The sequence below is a fragment of the Trachemys scripta genome, chromosome 1, assembly GCF_013100865.1.
Source record: "Trachemys scripta elegans isolate TJP31775 chromosome 1, CAS_Tse_1.0, whole genome shotgun sequence".
Lineage (NCBI taxonomy): Eukaryota > Metazoa > Chordata > Testudines > Emydidae > Trachemys > Trachemys scripta.
The window spans coordinates 199,043,103-199,060,740 of record NC_048298.1 but is presented as its reverse complement, the minus strand read 5'-3'; the positions used below and the strand labels follow the sequence as shown (position 1 = coordinate 199,060,740).

The 17,638-nt window shown below is 44.1% G+C and overlaps 1 protein-coding gene across 1 annotated transcript in view; it reads right to left on the bottom strand.

Annotated features, from left to right (window-relative positions):
- The window catches only part of CFAP47 (cilia and flagella associated protein 47), a 660,392-nt gene that overhangs the window by 571,060 nt on the left and 71,694 nt on the right, over positions 1-17,638 (bottom strand). The window contains exons 21-22 of the mRNA XM_034754614.1: positions 15,394-15,488; positions 7,170-7,338 (exon numbers count right to left, since the gene is read on the bottom strand). Coding sequence (XP_034610505.1) covers positions 7,170-7,338; positions 15,394-15,488 — 264 coding nt within the window. The remainder of the gene's footprint in view (positions 1-7,169; positions 7,339-15,393; positions 15,489-17,638) is intronic.

Genomic DNA, 17,638 nt, shown 5'->3' with positions numbered 1-17,638 from the left:
AATCAGTCTAGTTGGAGTGTTTGTCTGTATCTAGTAATATTGAATAGAGTAGCAGTTTATTGAGTGTGATAGTGATTATATTTTACAGTTAAATATGCGTTCTGTATTTGTAGGTGTGTAGGAGAACAGAAGTCTTCAAAGAATTAAGTTTTTAATTTCAACAAAGTAATTTTATATTTGGAAGTGTTTTTTTAAATTGAGTGTATTGATTACTGAAATGCTTAATATACGAGGTACCTAAGGTATCTTTTACTCATTAGAATATTATAAATGCTCATTGACAGTGGATCTTAACTTTGAAGTCACAATTAAAAAAAAATTAAAAAAAATAAATAAATAAATTGTTCCAAGGGTTATATTCTACACTTCACTTCTTTTGCATATAAAAAGGGCGCATATACATCCATAAGGTTTTATAAGAAAGATTGTCACTCATTATCAAGATTTAATACTGTGTATAATTTCATTGCTCCACAGAAAAACAAAAAAGCAGAAGATAAATATTTCCTTTAATTTTGGGCCTTACATAAAATCACTTCTGCACTATCAATTTGTCACTTTGTTACATTGTATTTATTCTTTAAAGAGACATGTTTTTTAATAATTTCACATTCATGCCTGTACTGGGATTTAGTTTCAATTTTGTTCAAAAGAACATATGTGGATATATTCAACAGAAATTGTCTTTATCCATAAGGACTGCACTACTGCAGAGAAGAACCCTTGAGGGCAAACATTATGTCAAAGGTAGGTCTTAGGTTTGGGCCCTGTAGTGTTAGAAAACTCCAACGTTATTTCCTTTCCCAGAAATCTACCTGTTCCCAGTATTCTTACATATTGGAGTTGAGGGCTCAGCCTTCTCTGCTACTCAAAATATTACAGCAGTATGTGGACACAATTAAATGGGAGAAGACTAATATGATGATAAATACATTAAAGCCTCATTCTCTGATAGCCCAGGCATAAATTGAACACTGCGGACGAGCCATACTAGAGGTCTCAAGTAGTATGTATACGCAGACCAGCATGAAGGAGAGGGTCAGTAAAGGAAAAGGACAGTTACCTGTTCCATAACTGGCGTTCTTCGAGATGTGTTGTTCCTGTCTATTCCACAGTAGGTGTGCGTGCTTGCCACGTGCACCGGTGCCGGAAGTTTTTCCCTTAGCAGTACCCGTAGTGGGGGAGCACAGCTGCGACCCCTGGAGTGGCGCCTCTATATTGCACTATAAGGGGAGCTGCGCGCTCCCCCCACCCTCAGTTCCTTCTTGCCAGACAACTCCGACAGAGGGGAAGGAGGGAGGGATGTGGAATAGACAGGAGCAACACATCTTGAAGAACGCCAGTTACGGAACAGGTAACTGTCCTTTCTTCTTCGAGTGATTGCTCCTGTGTATTCCACAGTAGGTGACTCCAAGCTATCCCTGATGGAGGTGGGTAGGAGTTTAGAGGCTCTCAGGACGGAGTACCACCCTACCAAACCCAGCGTCATTCCGTGCTTGGGAGACGATTGCATAGTGTGAGGAAAAAGTGTGGACAGAAGATCACGTGGCAGCCCTACATATGTCCTGGATACGGATGTGGGCTACATAGGCAGCCAACGAGGCCGGTGCTCTCGTGGAATGGGCCTTTACAATAGGTGGCGGGGGAACCCCTGCCAAGTTGTAACACGTGCGTATGCAGGAGGTGATCCAGCGGGAAAGGTGCTGGGTGGAGACCGGTTGCCCGCTCATACTCTCGGCCGACGCAACGAACAGCTGCGAGTACTTCCTGAACAGCCTAGTACAGTCCAGGTAAAAGGCCATCGCCCTACGCACGTCTAGCGTGTGTAGGTGGCATTCCTCATTGGAGGAATGGGGTTTAGGACAGAGTACCGGTAGGAAAATGTCCTGTTCCATATGGAAGGTGGAGACCACCTTGGGAGAAAGGCCAGGTGCGGGCAAAGCTGGACCTTATCCTTATGGAAGACTGTATACAGGGGTTCCGAGGTCAATGCCCTAAGCTCCGAGACCCGATGGGCTGAGGTGATAGCCACCAAGAAAGCCACCTTCAGGAGAGTTGGGACCAAGAACAGATGGCTCCCCACCCCAGGTCCGAGGCGTCCAACACCAGTTGTAGTGAGGGAGGGGTCTCTCGGAATGGGATTCCTTGCAACATGTTGGCCGGGAGAGACCACCATTGGAGGCTGGCCACTATGCTGGGGGGGTAACGTGACAACCTTGTCCAGGCCATCCCTGGCTTGGGGATATTGGGAGGCCAACCAGAGCTGGAGGGGCCTCATCCTGAGCCTGGCATGTCGCACCACGGAGGTACATGCTGCCAATGGCCTAAGATTTGAAGGCACACCCTTGCCGTCAACACGGGGAAGGCCGTGACTAAGGCTATGAGACTTTTGAGCGTCTTGAATCTGTCCCGGGGGAGAGAGGCTGTGGCCACCACCAAGTCTAACAGCGCTCCTATGAAGTGTATGCGCTGAACCGGCACTAACGTGGACTTGTCCTCATTTACCACTAAGCCTAGACTCTCGCATGTGGCCAGTAAGAATTTTAGCTGGGCCTGCACCTGGGACCGAGACTTGCCCTTGAGCAGCCAGTAGTCCAGGTAGGGGAAGATTTGCAGCCTGTTCCTCCTGAGGTGGGCTGCCACTACCGCCATGCATTTCGTAAAAACCCTGGGGGCCGTGGAAAGGTCAAAGGGAAGGACCGTGAACTGGTAGTGGTCCAGCCCTACCAGGAAGCAGAGGAAGCGCCTGTGACCCTCGAAAATATGGATGTGAAAATACGCATCCTGGAGGTCCAGGGCTGCGAACCAATCCCCCGGGTCTAGGGATGGAATAATAGAGGCCAGGGACACCATACGGAACTTGTAACGGACCATAAACTGGTTGAGGTTCCGCAGGTCAAGGATGGGCCTGAGCCCGCCCTTTGCCTTCGGGATCAGGAAATACTGGGAGTAAAAACCCTGCCCTGGAATTCCAGAGGTACCTTCTCCACCGCGCCCAGGGTGAGGAGGCGTGTCACCTCCTGGTCTAGAAGGAGGGTGTGCTCCAGATCCCCGGAAACCTCCGGGGGCTGGGGGAGTGGAGGAGGGGACGAAGCGAACTGCAACCCATTGGTCCGACGTTATACAGGACCATTGCACTCGGAAGGCAGATAAACAGCTGCAGACACAAACTTTATTAACTGGGGGGCTTCCCTGGCAACAGGCCCAGTGGCCCCCCACAAAGAGTCAAAAGTGCCTCTTCCCCTGCCTCTTGCCCTTGGCAGGCCCAGGTCGAGGGGCCGAGCGAAATTGACGCTGGGACCTGCGTCTCTGCTCCCTTGGTCTTTTAGGCGGGGGCTCATATCTGCCTCTAGCCAGAGGAACTGAGGTCTGTGGCCTGGGTTTGTCCTTAGTTGGGGGACATATAGGCCCAGGGTTTGCAGGGTGGTGCGGGAGTCCTTCATCCCGTGTAGACGGATGTCCATCTGTTCTGCAAACAGGGCCTACCCATCGAAAGGCAAGTCCTGCATGAGAGACTGGGACTCCGCGGACAGCCCTGACAGTGAGAGCCAGGACGCTCTGTGCATGGCAACAGCGGAGGCCACTGAACGGGCTGCTGTATCCGCCGCGTCTGAAGCCGCTTGGAGGGCCGCTTTCGCTGCTGCCGCACCTTCATTGACCAAAGCTCTGAACTCCTTCTTATCCTGTCCCTGAAGAAGAAGAAGAGGTTCCAATTTTGGCAGAGACCCCCCACAAGTTAAAATCATATCTGCTCAGGAGGGCTTGGTGATTTGCCTCCCTGAGTTGAAAGCTCGCCAATGAATAAACCTTTCTGCCGAAGGTATCCAATCTCCTGGCGTCTTTATCCTTGGGAGTGGGCGCGGGTTGGCTATCCCTCTCTCAGTGGTTTACCGACTCCATCACCAGAGAGTTCGGGGCCAGGTGAGAGTACAAATATTCGTGCCCCCTTGTGGGCACAAAGTATTTTCTCTCCACCTTTTTAGAAATAGGCACCAATGACACTGGGGTTTGCCAGAGCAAAGTCGAGATATTGGCCACTCCTTGGTGGAGAGGTAGGGCCACCTGGGCCAGTGCCGAGGAGGACAAGACGTTGAACAAGGTGTCCAACGACTCCTCCAACTCCTCAGCCTGGAGCTGGAGGTTTGAGGCAACCCGCCTAACGAGCTCCTGGTGAGCTTTAAAGTCCTCCTGCGAGGCGGGTCGTGGCACCGTAATAGAGTCTTCCGGTGCTGGTGACGGGACCAGATCCGCCCCCAAGGCATCAGGTGGTGCCGGTGGTTTGACCCCCAAAGTCCGAGCCTGGATACGGTGCCACTGCTTCGGTACCGGTTGACTTCTCCCGGTGCCGAGGCGGGGACATCGAATGCACCTGCGACACACCGGCCGCCGAACAAGGTCTCGCTGGTGCCGGCGGTTGGGGCCAAGGTGCTCATTGACACCACTGCCCCTGCCAGGGTGCCCCTTGCCAGTGCCCCACTTGGGGACCTAGCAGAGCTGCGTGATCCTGCGGGACAGCGCGGCTCGGGGATAGGCGGCTGGGTGCTGAAGCCAAAGACTGCACGGTGCTATACGAGCGATGGGAGCATTCACGGCCGCGTCGGTGCCTGCTTCGAGACTTAGATCTCAATGAGGAAGACTTGTACCCGTCAGAGGTACTGCTTCCAGAGTCCCCATGGCGACCATGGCTACGACGCCTCAGTGCCGGTGACAGCCGATGGGTGCTTCGCAAATGACGTCTGTTGGAGCAAACACTCAAATGTGAGCATCAGTCCCGATGGCGTCGAGACCTATAGCTCCGGTAGGAAGAGGAGCGTCGACGCCTCTTCTCTCGGTGCCTACAACCCCTCCGGGTAGCGGAGGACGTTCAGGACTCCCTCTCAGGTGAGTCGGTCAAGGGGGTGGGCGTCTGACACGGGCTACGAGATGGCCTCGCAGAATGGGTAGGCACCTCATCCTCGGAGCGGGGGCTATGCCAAACTGGGGATGGCCGATGAACTCCCAGCGGCAGCTTCCCTCTGGAATGGAGGGCCCATCTCTGGTGGCACACTCGGCACTGGAAGGGCGAGGATGTCACATGCTACCTGCGCTGCCTCCGGCGTCAACAGTATCTGCACCGCAGGCGAGGCACACACAGATGGGACCGGACTACTCCGCTCAGTACGAGCCAGGGGTCTGAGTCCCGAGGGGGATCGTGGGCTGTTCAACTTGGGTGTGGCCTCACCACTGTCCTTTTCTTGGCACCGCTGAGTCTTCCCCTTGCTTCTTAGCGGGGGAGCGGTGCTGACTAGTTGATGAGGTGTCGCTGCGCACCGACGACGTGCCCAGCACCAGATTGGATCGGCGTGCTGGTGCCAGGGCCAATGCCGACTCCATTAGTAAGGCCCGGAGACGGATAGCTCGTTCGCATTTCGTTCGTGGCTTGAACGACCTGCAGATTTTACACCACTCACTTACGTGAGTCTCGCCCAGACAGCGAAGACACTGAGTGTGAAGATCGCTCCTGGGCACAGAACTGCGACAGGAGTCGCACGACTTGAAGCCTGGGGCACGGGGCATGCCCCGAGCCAGGCAACTAACTAGAATTCAGACTACTGAAAAGAGTTGTACTACTAAGGTTGGCAGTGCTGCAGCAGAGCTGGAGCACTAAGTTCCGACTACCTTCACCGGCGGCAAGAAGGAACTGAGTGCGCAGCTCCCCTTATAGTGCGATATAGAGGCGCCACTCCAGGGGTCGCAGCGGTGCTCCCCCACTACGGGTACTGCTAAGGGAAAAACTTCCGGCATTGGTGCAAGTGGCGAGCACGCACACCTACTGTGGAATACACAGGAGCAATCACTTGAAGTAGTAGTGGAGGGTACAAAAAAAAATTCCACAAGGTGCCAGTTTGCTGCTAGCAGCAACATACCTGGGAATCTGGGCACTCACCTGCCTTTTAAGGGCCAGAAGAGAAAAAAATCCTTGTTCTTCCTTACAGAAGCATATGACCAGAATACCCAGCAGTTCTCTCCTGGCTGCATTACAATCACTGCTTCAGAGCCATGTTTTAATTTTACTAATTTTTACAGAGCCCCAGAGAAAAGATACGGAGTGAAAGATGTGCTATTTCTCCACACTGCCTGCTAACTATTCCAAGTGTGGTGGGGCTAGTACCAACTTTGGTACTACCAGTCAGTAAGAAGAAAACAAATTGAGTTGTGGGTTAACTAACTAACTAACTAACTAAATGAAGACAGACTTCTAACTGGCAGAAGTATATTTTCCCCCAGTGCTCAGATACTGAATATACCAACAATAAACAAAGCAACAAGGTGACATTTAATATAGACAAGGGCAAACTACTACACTTATGCAGGGGAGGGGGGGAGAAATTCACAACTACAAGATGGAGACGAACTGGCAAAGTGGTATTATCGCTGAAAAGGACCTGGGAGTTACAGTGGATCACAAATTGAATACGAGTCAACAATCTGATGCAGTTGCAAAAAAAAAAAAAAAAGGCTAATATCATTCTGGGGTACATTAACAGGAGTGTTGTATGCAAGACCCTGGAGGTAATTGTCCTGCTCTACTCAGCACTGGTAAGGCCTCAACTGGAGTACTGCGTCCAGTTCTGGGTGCCACACTTCCGTAAAGATATAGACAAATTGGAGAGAATACAGAGGAGAACAATAAAAATGATAAAAATCCTGATAACAGTCTTCAGCTATGTTAAGCGCTCTTATGAAGAGGACTGTGATATCAGGAAAAACTTTGCAACTATAAGGATAGTTAAGCACTAGAATAAGCTTCCAAGGCTGGTTGTGGAATCCCCATCATTGGAGGTTCTTAAGAACAGGCTGGACAGACACCGGTCAGGGATGGTCTAGGTTTACTTGGTCCTGCGTCAGCATGTGGGACTGTACTTGACCTCTCAAGGTCCCTTCCAGCCCTACATTTCTATGATTCTCTGATACTTAATTTTTAGAAAGGATAGCATTATAATTCCAGCTTCAAAGACATCAAAAATACACATTTAAAATTGAGTGAATAGATGCAAAGATACATTTTCTAATTATTTGATATTACAATAAATGCTAAATTAGACTAGTACCACAACACAGAGCACACCACATGCGCGCACTCGCACACACACACACACACACACTGTTAATATTCCTAGTTTACGTACCAGTTGCTTGAACTGTACATAATGGAGCAGTCATAGACCGAATTTGAGGACGAGGAACAATTATGTGCTTTCCTGACCCAGAAGGCGTCGTAGCTGTAGTGCTTTGCTGAGAAGATGGAACCTCACTGAAATTAATGTTCACTGGAAGACTGAAGTCATATGCTGCCACCTAAAGGACAAAAATATAGTTGTGGTCATTTTCTCAAGGAGGGAAACAGCAAGTTTATGTAGTACTATAGTATTGATATCACTATTTTAGCAGAATTATTAAAACAATTTTTGAGGAAATTAACTTGATGGCCTGATCATGGACCAGAGAAGTTAATGGGAGCTTCGTCTATTGCCACATGGTGTCAGACATCTTAAGTACTTAAAAGGCAAACCTTTTTTTCCCCCTAAGGAAGAATATAATGGGACAAAAATTATCAGAACTGTATATAGCCTAGCTCAGCTCTGCATGAGGCTTTTGGCACATCCTTATTTAAAAAGGTGCTTTGTTCCTTTTCAAGTATGATTGCAGACAAAAACTGAGTTGGATTTCAGGCTACAATCAATAGCATAGAGCAAGGGGGGTTGTGAAGAATTGAGTTTAAGAAAACCCTCCTCAACTGCCCAAGAGAAAAGGCAGGCTTTAGCAATCAAGTGGAGAGCCTTGGTGACTGTAAAGCCCTATGAGAAGTTGGAATAGCATGAAATCCACGTAGCAGAACAATTTTCCTTGACTGATCATCATTCTAGCAAGCCTTTGCCACAAAGCACTAACATTGTTGCTTTTAACCAGAGTAAAACAAAGAGTCCTATGGCACCTTAAAGACTAACCGATGTATTGGAGCATAAGCTTTTTGCATGCATCTGACGAAGTGGGCATTCACCCACGAAAGCTTATGTTCCAATACATCGGTTAGTCTTTAAGGTGCCACAGGACTCTTTGTTGCTTTTTACAGATCCAGACTAACACGGCTACCCCTCTGATACTTACTCTGGTTAGGGTACCTAATCATGAAAGCACAGATATATTTACATCATTTTTGTAAAATGTTTAGGGTGATATTTAACAAGTAGGCCAAAAAGCAAATCATCTTCAAATGACTGTGTTTTGACTCTCACACTATCACATGTACTAAGGTCAGCAAATGGTTATGTGATTTGTTGAGACAAATGCTTGTTTTTGTTTTGTTTTTTGCTTTGTTTGTTGGTTAGGGGCTGTTTATTAGTTAGGGCACCCACCTAAATGCATTCAAGGATTTTAAAAACTGCATAAAATCTTGCTTAATTTTTATCCACATAGTAAAAGAACTGAAATGCGGGATAAATGGATTCTGCATTACTGTGACCCTGCTTGTAACCTTAGTCAACTCAACTAGAAAAAGACTAGTGAATTATTCACAGCTTTTTGTTTGAAAGTGTGATATTTCTAGTATCTAGTTTCTGAGGAGCAATGTGACTATTAAACTACAAGGTGTGGTTCAATATATTCAGAAGTCATTGCTGTAAGAAATTATGGCTACCACAAGAGCAGGAAAGGTTTAGTGCGGTTCTGGCAGAAGCAGACAAATATGGAAGGATGCATCTCCAATGGAAAGGAAGGTTTCTGGCAACTGGGAGGCAAGTTGGGTGAGAGCCGACATCCACAAGTGACCATGAGGTCAGGGGAACAGATATTCAAGTAGAGAGGTAGGGGAAGGAACTGGCAGCTAGGAAGCAGGTCAAAGCTGGTTCTAACCCAGAGAGGTAGTTGGAAGGAGAGAGCAGATTAGAGCTCTTTGAGAGTGGGAGAGTTGCAGAAGAGGCAGATGGGGCGAAAAGGGGAGGAGAAAAAACAGGGGGGGGGGGGAGAGTGGGGGAATGCTGGGGGTGTGAGAGAGAGAGATAATAGGGTGATAAAAAGAAAGAGAGAACAGAGCCAAGAATGAATATATTCATCCTGAATGTTTAAAGGGTCAATAAGGATCTGAAGCTTGAAAAAAATCAGTTTGGAAAGAGATGCTGGATTTGGATCCCTTTTCTTCTTCATAGAAGTATACTTTTTTATTAGTATTTTACTTTAAATGAGTTAAATTAAAGAAAAGCTAAAGCATGCTAGGGGGTACATACACTTCCAGATGCTGCCTTCAGTTCTGCCATACTGGGCAACACACAGAGTTTTCAAAATTGTCTCCATTTAACATTAGTCAGTGCTATTGCTGCCAGCTATCAGCTACTGCATTAACTGCCAGCCTGCAAACACCAGAGGGTTGTATATTTTAAGCATATCCTAGCATGCCTTGCCTCGTAATGAGTGAACTGCCCCCTGCCAGGTAGACAATAATATACTCACTGCAAAATAGCTGCTCTGATGGTATAGCACAATTACACAGAAGGACTGAGAGGGTGGGGGAAGAAATAAAATGAAGATAAAATGAAAAAGAATACATTAAAATAAAAACACAGATCATGAAAGCAGCACCTGGTAATTGTTTATAAACTTAAGTTTCCCTTGGGCTAGTTTCCCTATAAAATCGTTAAAAATTATACACTCACTATGTTCATCATTCTATGATTTTGATTCTGCAACACCCCTATTAATTCCAGTCTTGAGCATCATTTTTGCAAACATTTGGCTCTATAGTTTAAAAGGGGACAAGGCTGGAAGCACTTTTAAACATACGTAATTTGTGAACTTCCAGTTGCATCTACTACTGGTATTTCTGATTTTGTAAATCTTTACTTATTAGAGCTGATCAAGAATTTTCCATATAAGTGGTTTTTCCAACAGAAAATTGGGCTTTTCAACTAAATAAAAACTTTTGCAAAAAGTGTCTGCTGTCCATGGGAAACTTTGGTTTTTCTTTGAAAAACCAGACACTGAAAACCTTCCAGTCAAAAACTTCTGTTTTTTTTTTTTAATTTTCCATTAAAAAAAACCCAAACTATTTCCTAACCAGCACTATTTTTTATGCAAGTAGCCTGTATCCATGAATACCCCCAATGAATTCAAGGATTACTTGTGTGAATAAAGGGCTTGGGAGTTGTGTTTCTGTGTGCCATGTACAACGCAGAGCACACTGTCAGCACTTAAATGATAAACAATAGATGCATCCATGTTTCTGAAATGTCATACTTTTGATATGAGATGTGACAATCCAATGGAGGAGACTACAACCTTTAACTCTCATATATTTAATAAGGGTTTAATAATCTAAAAATGAAACAACAAAAGGTTTAATTACATATTATAAGATTTTCTTCCAACAGCTAGACCATTATTAAAGCAGAATGAAAACTGCTATAGACTCTTCAGTTAAGTACTCCTGTTGCTAATATCACAAATTATATCAATTGCTAGCAATAGTTGTAATAAAGCGATAGCACAGTCTGAACAAATATTAAAAATCACTTTTCAGTAACACTGAATAACAATTTAGGTGACAACTGTAATTGAATATTACAATGAATTAAATACAGTAGCTTTATGTTCAGAGTTCTTTCTGCCACTAGCACAGACCCCTCTGTGCATGTGCACTAAGTTTATCACTGCAACACCTAGCAGTGCCAGTATCAGCACTTCTACCCTTAATCCACCCTAGGATTTGCCACAGGGAAAAATTTACCACAGCAAGTATTGTGGTACTGGGACTAGAGTGCCGGGTTGCACATTCAATTCCTCCTTTGGGTAGGTTCTTTTTATTCTGATTTTAATTATTTAATCTTGAAGTACTCTGGGAAGAGATGTTTGGCCTCCTTACCACCCCCACCCCCCATCAGAAAAAGAATGGTCTATCTTCGGTGGCTAAAGAAAGCATGGGGTCAGGAGTCACCTGGGGGTACTCAGAGGTCTTCTGGAGATACATCAACTCATCTAGATATTTGCCTAGTTTAACAGGCTACATAAAAAGCATTATTAGTGAAGTCAGTACAAACTAAAATTTTATACAATTACTTGTTTATACTGCTCTATATACACTATACACTGAAATGCAAGTGTACTATTTATATTTTAATTGATTTATTTTATAATTGTATGGTAAAAATGAGAAAGGAAGCAATTTTTCAATAATAGTGTGCGATGACACTTTTGTATTTTTATGTCTGATTTTGTAAGCAAGTAGTTTTTAAGTGAGGTAAAACTTCAGGGTATGCAAGACAAATCAGACTCCTGAAAGGGGTATAGTAGTCTGGAAAGGTTGAGAGCCACTGTACTAGAGAGTGCAAACAGGCCCTCATTACAGCTGCAATGCTACCATCATACAAGTTCCATGTCAGAAGCAGGGGGGAGAGCTGCCAGCACAGATTTCTGATGATAGCAGTACCCAAGCCAAATGTGTTTCAGTTATAGATGCACTTATGTACTTTCAGACTGTTGAGCTGAGTAAAAAACAACATTAAAACTGTAGCCCTAAGTATTTCTATCAAATACTTGACAGGATTTGAGCTAATTCATTTTAAGATAAGTCCGTCTAAATTTAGAACCTGGAGGTGAAATTGTTATCTGTTATCTGGTGTGTGTATTCTATATATATATATATATATATATATATTATATAAATTGTTCAATAGAAGTCCATAGACAGTCAAGGGCAGACAAATTAAAAAAATATATTTCATTTTACACTAAAAATTTAAGTGAACTAAAATATTAATGGTACAATCACTGTCCCCTGCATCCCAATCCCCACACAGAGCAAAACCTTCAAAAGGAAACCGTTTCCTTCTCAAACAGAAAGAGGGAAATCAGCTGCCTCTTGGCCAGAACCATGCAGAGAACACCCCACACCACGACACCAGAACTGGGGAGGCCAGGGAGCCATAGCCCCCTCCCCCCACTTTTTTAACAAAAGAAACAATCACAGAATTCATGTCCCTCCCAGATATATCCCCTGCAGATATTCCCCTGCCCCGCTCAGAATAATAGATTCTGACGGGAAGGCACTGCAATTACACCTTCCACCTACCATGGGCTTCTACGGTGCCAGAAGAGAGGGCAGCCGGCTCACTGCTGGAGCAGCCAGCCACAGAGACAGAGGGGACACGGCCTTGCCCTCTCCCTCACTTCTACAAAGGATCGGCACCCTTGCCCCCCCCCCCCCCCCCCACACACACACACACTCTGGGGGCATTAGGCCCAAGTGGTACCTCCTTCTCCTTACCCCTGGGAAATCTGCAGAGAAAGGAGCCAGAGGCAGAGACTCCAACCCACAGAAGTGGAAGCAGCCCAAACAAAGACCTTGAAACCTCTCGACATTCGGAGAACTTTCTACAGTTGCTAGTTAATATGTTTTTCCACCCATCCCGGGCTGCCCCTCTCCCCCGAGCACCAGAGGGTACCCCAGAGACCCCCCTCCAGAACAGCAGCTGTGCCCCCGAAGCCTCCCAGAACACCAAAGATTTAGTCAGGGGTATTTATAGTACAAGTCATGGACAGGTCATGGGGCCGTGAATTTTTGTTTACTGCCCGTGACCTGTCCATGACTTTTACTAAAAATGCCCATGACTAAATCTTAGCCTTAATTATAATAAAATCTAAATTAACAATTATGGGACACTACTTTGTTGCTTCTTATTAATGCGGACAGCTTTTCAAGTAGGAGGAAGAACACATATAAAAAAGTTTTTGATCATTAATGGTGATTTTAAACTGAAAAATGTTTCCAAGAGAATGCAGTTACAAAAGGATGCCCTTGTAAATGAAATGTATATGTCAAAGGATCTTACTGGTAAGATAAAAGAGCATATCTTCAAGCTTGCCAATGCAAAATTAAGAATATACCCCTCCACACTGAAAGCTCAGTCAGTCTCTTTTCCCATTTTGTTTTACATAGCCTATACTATTTTATCCTTTCCCAAGTTTCCAGAAATTCAGCTTCACCCCTTCTACAAACAACCTGTTTTTAAAAATTGACCCTAAATCTGTGCTCACTTATGCAGGATGCAATTTCATTGATTTGTATCAGGCACATTTATAAAAAAAAAAAATAGATCAGCAGTTAGAAGATACTGAATGAAATCCTGGCCCCACTGGAGTCAACAGGCGTTTTGCCACTGACTTCAATGGGGCCAGGATTTCACTCATAGGATATGTCTACATTTCAAATAAAAACCCACGGCTGGCCCATGCCAGCTGACTCAGGCTCCCAGGGCTCGGGCTGCAGGACTATTTAATTGCAGCACAGACTTCAGCTCGAGCTCTCGGACTCACCCGTCTCACAGGGTCCTAGATCCTGGACTCCAGCCCAGAAATCTACACTGCAATTAAACAGCCCCACAATCTAAGACCTGAAAACCCGAGTCAGCTGATGCGCCAGCCAGGGATGTCTCTGCAGTGTAGACATACCCACAGAGTATATAGACATACTGAAGCATGCTAGTCCCTTTGGGACCTTTGTAAAAATAAGTGAACAAAACTTTAAATAGACATACAGAAATGATAATCTCACACTAACTCGATGTAAGATATAGCTCTGAGGCATACCATGTCTGTAATTGAAAAGGTAGTCCTGAGGGGGATTGACTGATGTTAGACTAAATCTCAGGGGATAAATTGAATGTGACCAATTGCACAAAATAGCAAAAAAATCAAATTAGCTTCACCATAGGAGGTTTGGTAACTTCAGAATGGTCCTTGTTAAAAGAGAGAGATTTTCCAGGATATTGGCATCTTAGGATGTCGACGCTGTAGCCACTGTAGCACCATAGTACAGATGGCTCCTACATGGACAGAAGATTATATACTACTTCCTCAAGCCACAGCAAACATCCACCAAAGTCAACAGGAGGCTTGCACAAAGATCCAGAGTTATTGGCCTTTATATTTTGTGGCTATTATATTTCATGCGTTCAGCATCTTGTTTGGTATTCAGTATCAGTATGCTCACCTGTAAGACTAAATACTTCTGCCCTTTGTTTCTCTTCCTTCTCTATCTTCTTTCTTTTCCTTTTCCTTGTCTTATCACCCCCTCTGTTCTTCCCCGCAGAAAATTCTCAACTCTATGGGCTCTACTTCCACCCCCTCCTTCATTCTATCCACTAACATCATTACTAATTAAATAATAGTGTTGACATTAACATGTCGTCATTGGGCTTTAGAGTCGATACCTCTGAGATTAATAGGGGGGGCAAGGGAGTTCACACCCCTGTCCTTGTGTCAGCCTGTCTGCAAATTCAGGATAAGACTATCAGTTTATGTCTGGAAGGTTCTCTGCAACGCTGAGGACTAGAATTTATTTATTTATTTATTTATTTAAGGAAAGCTTAGATTCTGTACAAACAAGTATGCCACACAGACCATATATGAAAGAGAGAGAGAGAGAGAGAGCGCGCGCGCGCTATATCTCTTTGGGCTAGATATTTAAAATCCATGAGTTACAGCAAGTATAAGACACTATTTCCCAAAGATTGAGAATATGAAGCCTATGTCTAGACAGCAAAGAAAAACCTGTGGATGGCCTGGGGCTACAGGGCTGTTTCACTGCTGTGTAAACTTCTGGGCTTGGGCTGGAGCCCAAGTTTGGGACCCTCCTACCTCACAGGGTGCTAGAGCCCAGGCTCCAGCTCACGCACGGAATTCAATGCAGCAATGAAACAGCCCTGCAGCCAGAGCCCTGCAAGCTCAAATCGGACGGCACAGGCCAGCCTCGGATGTCTAGTTGCTGTGTAGAAATGTCCTCCGTTTCTAAAACAGTGTGAACATGGGTTATATTACTTTATCATCCGCACCTAATGGGTCATTTTTCTAATGCAGAACAGGCCCATGAGAGCTACTCAAATCTGCAATTCACTTTCCTCAAACGAGTCCATCAGAGGCCAAATTTCTCCACTTTTAGGGCATGTTGCAAAACTGCATTTTCATAGACATTTAGGGAGGTAAGAGTTGTGATGACAGCAAAATTTGTTGGGCAATTTGTTGGAGGAGGCTGATGTTTTGAGACACGTTTCTTCCCCCACCCCCTTTGATTGTGCATATTTTACATTTTTTTTTAAAAAGTGTTTGGAGCAATAGATTTAAACTTTTCATATAACTATGAAGAACAAAGTAAAAAGTTATAGACTTCAGAATTTATTTTCTTAACAACAACATTATTTTCTCAAAACTATTCCAAGGCCACTATGGTTTAAATATTTGCTAGTTTTAACTACTTAGTACTTTTGTTACACAAAATATGTAGGATGTCTATTTTCTCTAATCTTAGAAAACATATTAAATGCATCCTTTAAAGTTATTGTTATTACTACTGCCTTATAAACTTACTTCTTTTGGTGTGAAGCACAACAAACATTGCAGAGTTGACTTCCCCTCTAACATCACAGTATATAAATACGGCCTCGGAGGATAATAATCAACCACTGTCAAACAAAATACAGAGATAGTTATGTGTTACAATAGTATACTCAAACCTTTGCAAAGGCAACCATACTACAAACTGATTACCAATATAGGGTAGATATAATTTCCTTTGTAATTAGGGCTGTCGATTAATCGCAGTTAACTCACGTGACTAACTCAAAAAAGTGAATCGTGATTAATCGCACTGTTAAACAATAATTGAAATTTATTAAATATTTTGGATGTTTTTCTACATTTTCAAATATATTGATTTCAATTACAACACAGAATACAAAGTGTACAGTGCTCACTTTTTATGGTACAAATATTTGTAATAAAAATAATATAAATGATAAAGAAATAGCGTGTGAACGTCTGTTCTTTCAGGTGACACTGTAAACAAGAAGCAGGAAGCATTATCTCCTGTAAATGTAACCAAACTTGTTTATCTGAGCGACTGGCTGAACAAGAAGTAGGACTGAGTGGACTTGTAGGCTCCAAAGTTTTACATTGTTTTATTTTTGAATGCAGTTGTTTTTTGTGCATACTTCTACATTTGTAAGTTCAACTCTCAACATAAAGAGATTGCACTACAGTACTTGTATTAAGTGAACTGAAAAACACTTATTTTTACAGTGAAAATATTTATAATAAAGAAATATAAAGTGAGCACTGTGCACTTTGTACGTGGTGTTGTAATTGAAATCAATATATTTGAAAAAGTGAAAAACGTCCTAAAATATTTATATAAATGGTATTCTATTATTGTTTAATCGTGCAATTTGATTAATCGCGCCATTAATTTTTTTTTATCGCTTGTCAGCCCTAAACGCACAATTAATTTTTTTAATTGCACGATTAATCACGATTAATTTTTTAATCGCGCAACAGCCCTATTTGTAATGTATTATAGCTGAATTCACTATTTCTTACTTGTAAGATACAGTCTAATCCTAGCTCAAAGTTTTTCCTGTCTACTCTCTAAAACAGTGGCACTGGAATCAATGCATGACATACCCCATGCACATGCCAACTGTTTATGCCTGAATCTCTAGAACTTCCACCATTTAGTTCCTGGATTACATAAGAAGGAAGCTCTCCAACAAGCCTATTAAAATTTATATTTAAAAAAAAGGAAAAAAAACATGAAAAATAAATATCCTACTGCTGTTATGTTATTGGGCTATTACGGCTCATTGGTGTTTCTAAACTCTTTTTTCATTGTCATAACATTAATCAGGGTTTTTTTTCCCCAGAAGGATTTTGAGGCCAGGACCACACTAAAAAATTAGGTCAACCCAGCTATGTCACTCAAGTACATGAAAAATCCAACCCCTGAGCAATGCAGTTAAGCCAACCTAACCACCAGTGTAGACAGCACTAAGTTAACAGAAGAATTCTTCAGTCAACCTAGCTACCGCCTCTCCAGGAGGTGGACTAACTACAGTGACGTGAGAACCCCTCCCATTGCTGTAGCGAGTGTCTACAAGGAGGATATTTCTACACTGCAACATAAGCCTTTGCATGAGCCCAGGCTCAAGCCTAACCCCCCTTGCATCTACACTGTAATTGCACTAACCCAGGACTTGGACCTAGGGGTCCCAGGACACTGCAGGGCTGGAGGGTCCAAGCTCGATTCAAGCTGGGATCCAGAGTCCGAGACCTATTGCTTTGCAGCGTAGATGCAGCCCCACTTGACGCAGGTCCTGGGAGTCATCCAGAAGTATTCCACAATTTCATGGGACAACTTCTTTAGTCCTCTGTAACCCAATAATCTTCAATCCACTCTACTGAAAATGGAAGACACACCCCTTTGCAAATGGCAGCCCTGCAAATCCGTGTATATCTACATCCATGGACCATTGTTGTAGATCATGGATCGGACGCAGATACAAATTTTGTATCCATGCAGGACTCTAAATGTAGGATCTCAAAGTCAGGGAAGGAGTTATCTGCAACTCATAGCCTATGAGGCTGCTTCCCTGCCTTCAAGATCCTACATTTAGAGTCCTGCATGGATACAAAATTTGTATCTGCGTCCGATCCATGATCTACAACAATGGTCCATGGATGTAGATATACACGGATTTGCAGGGCTGCCATTTGCAAAGGGGTGTGTCTTCCATTTTCAGTAGAGTGGATTGAAGATTATTGGGTTACAGAGGACTAA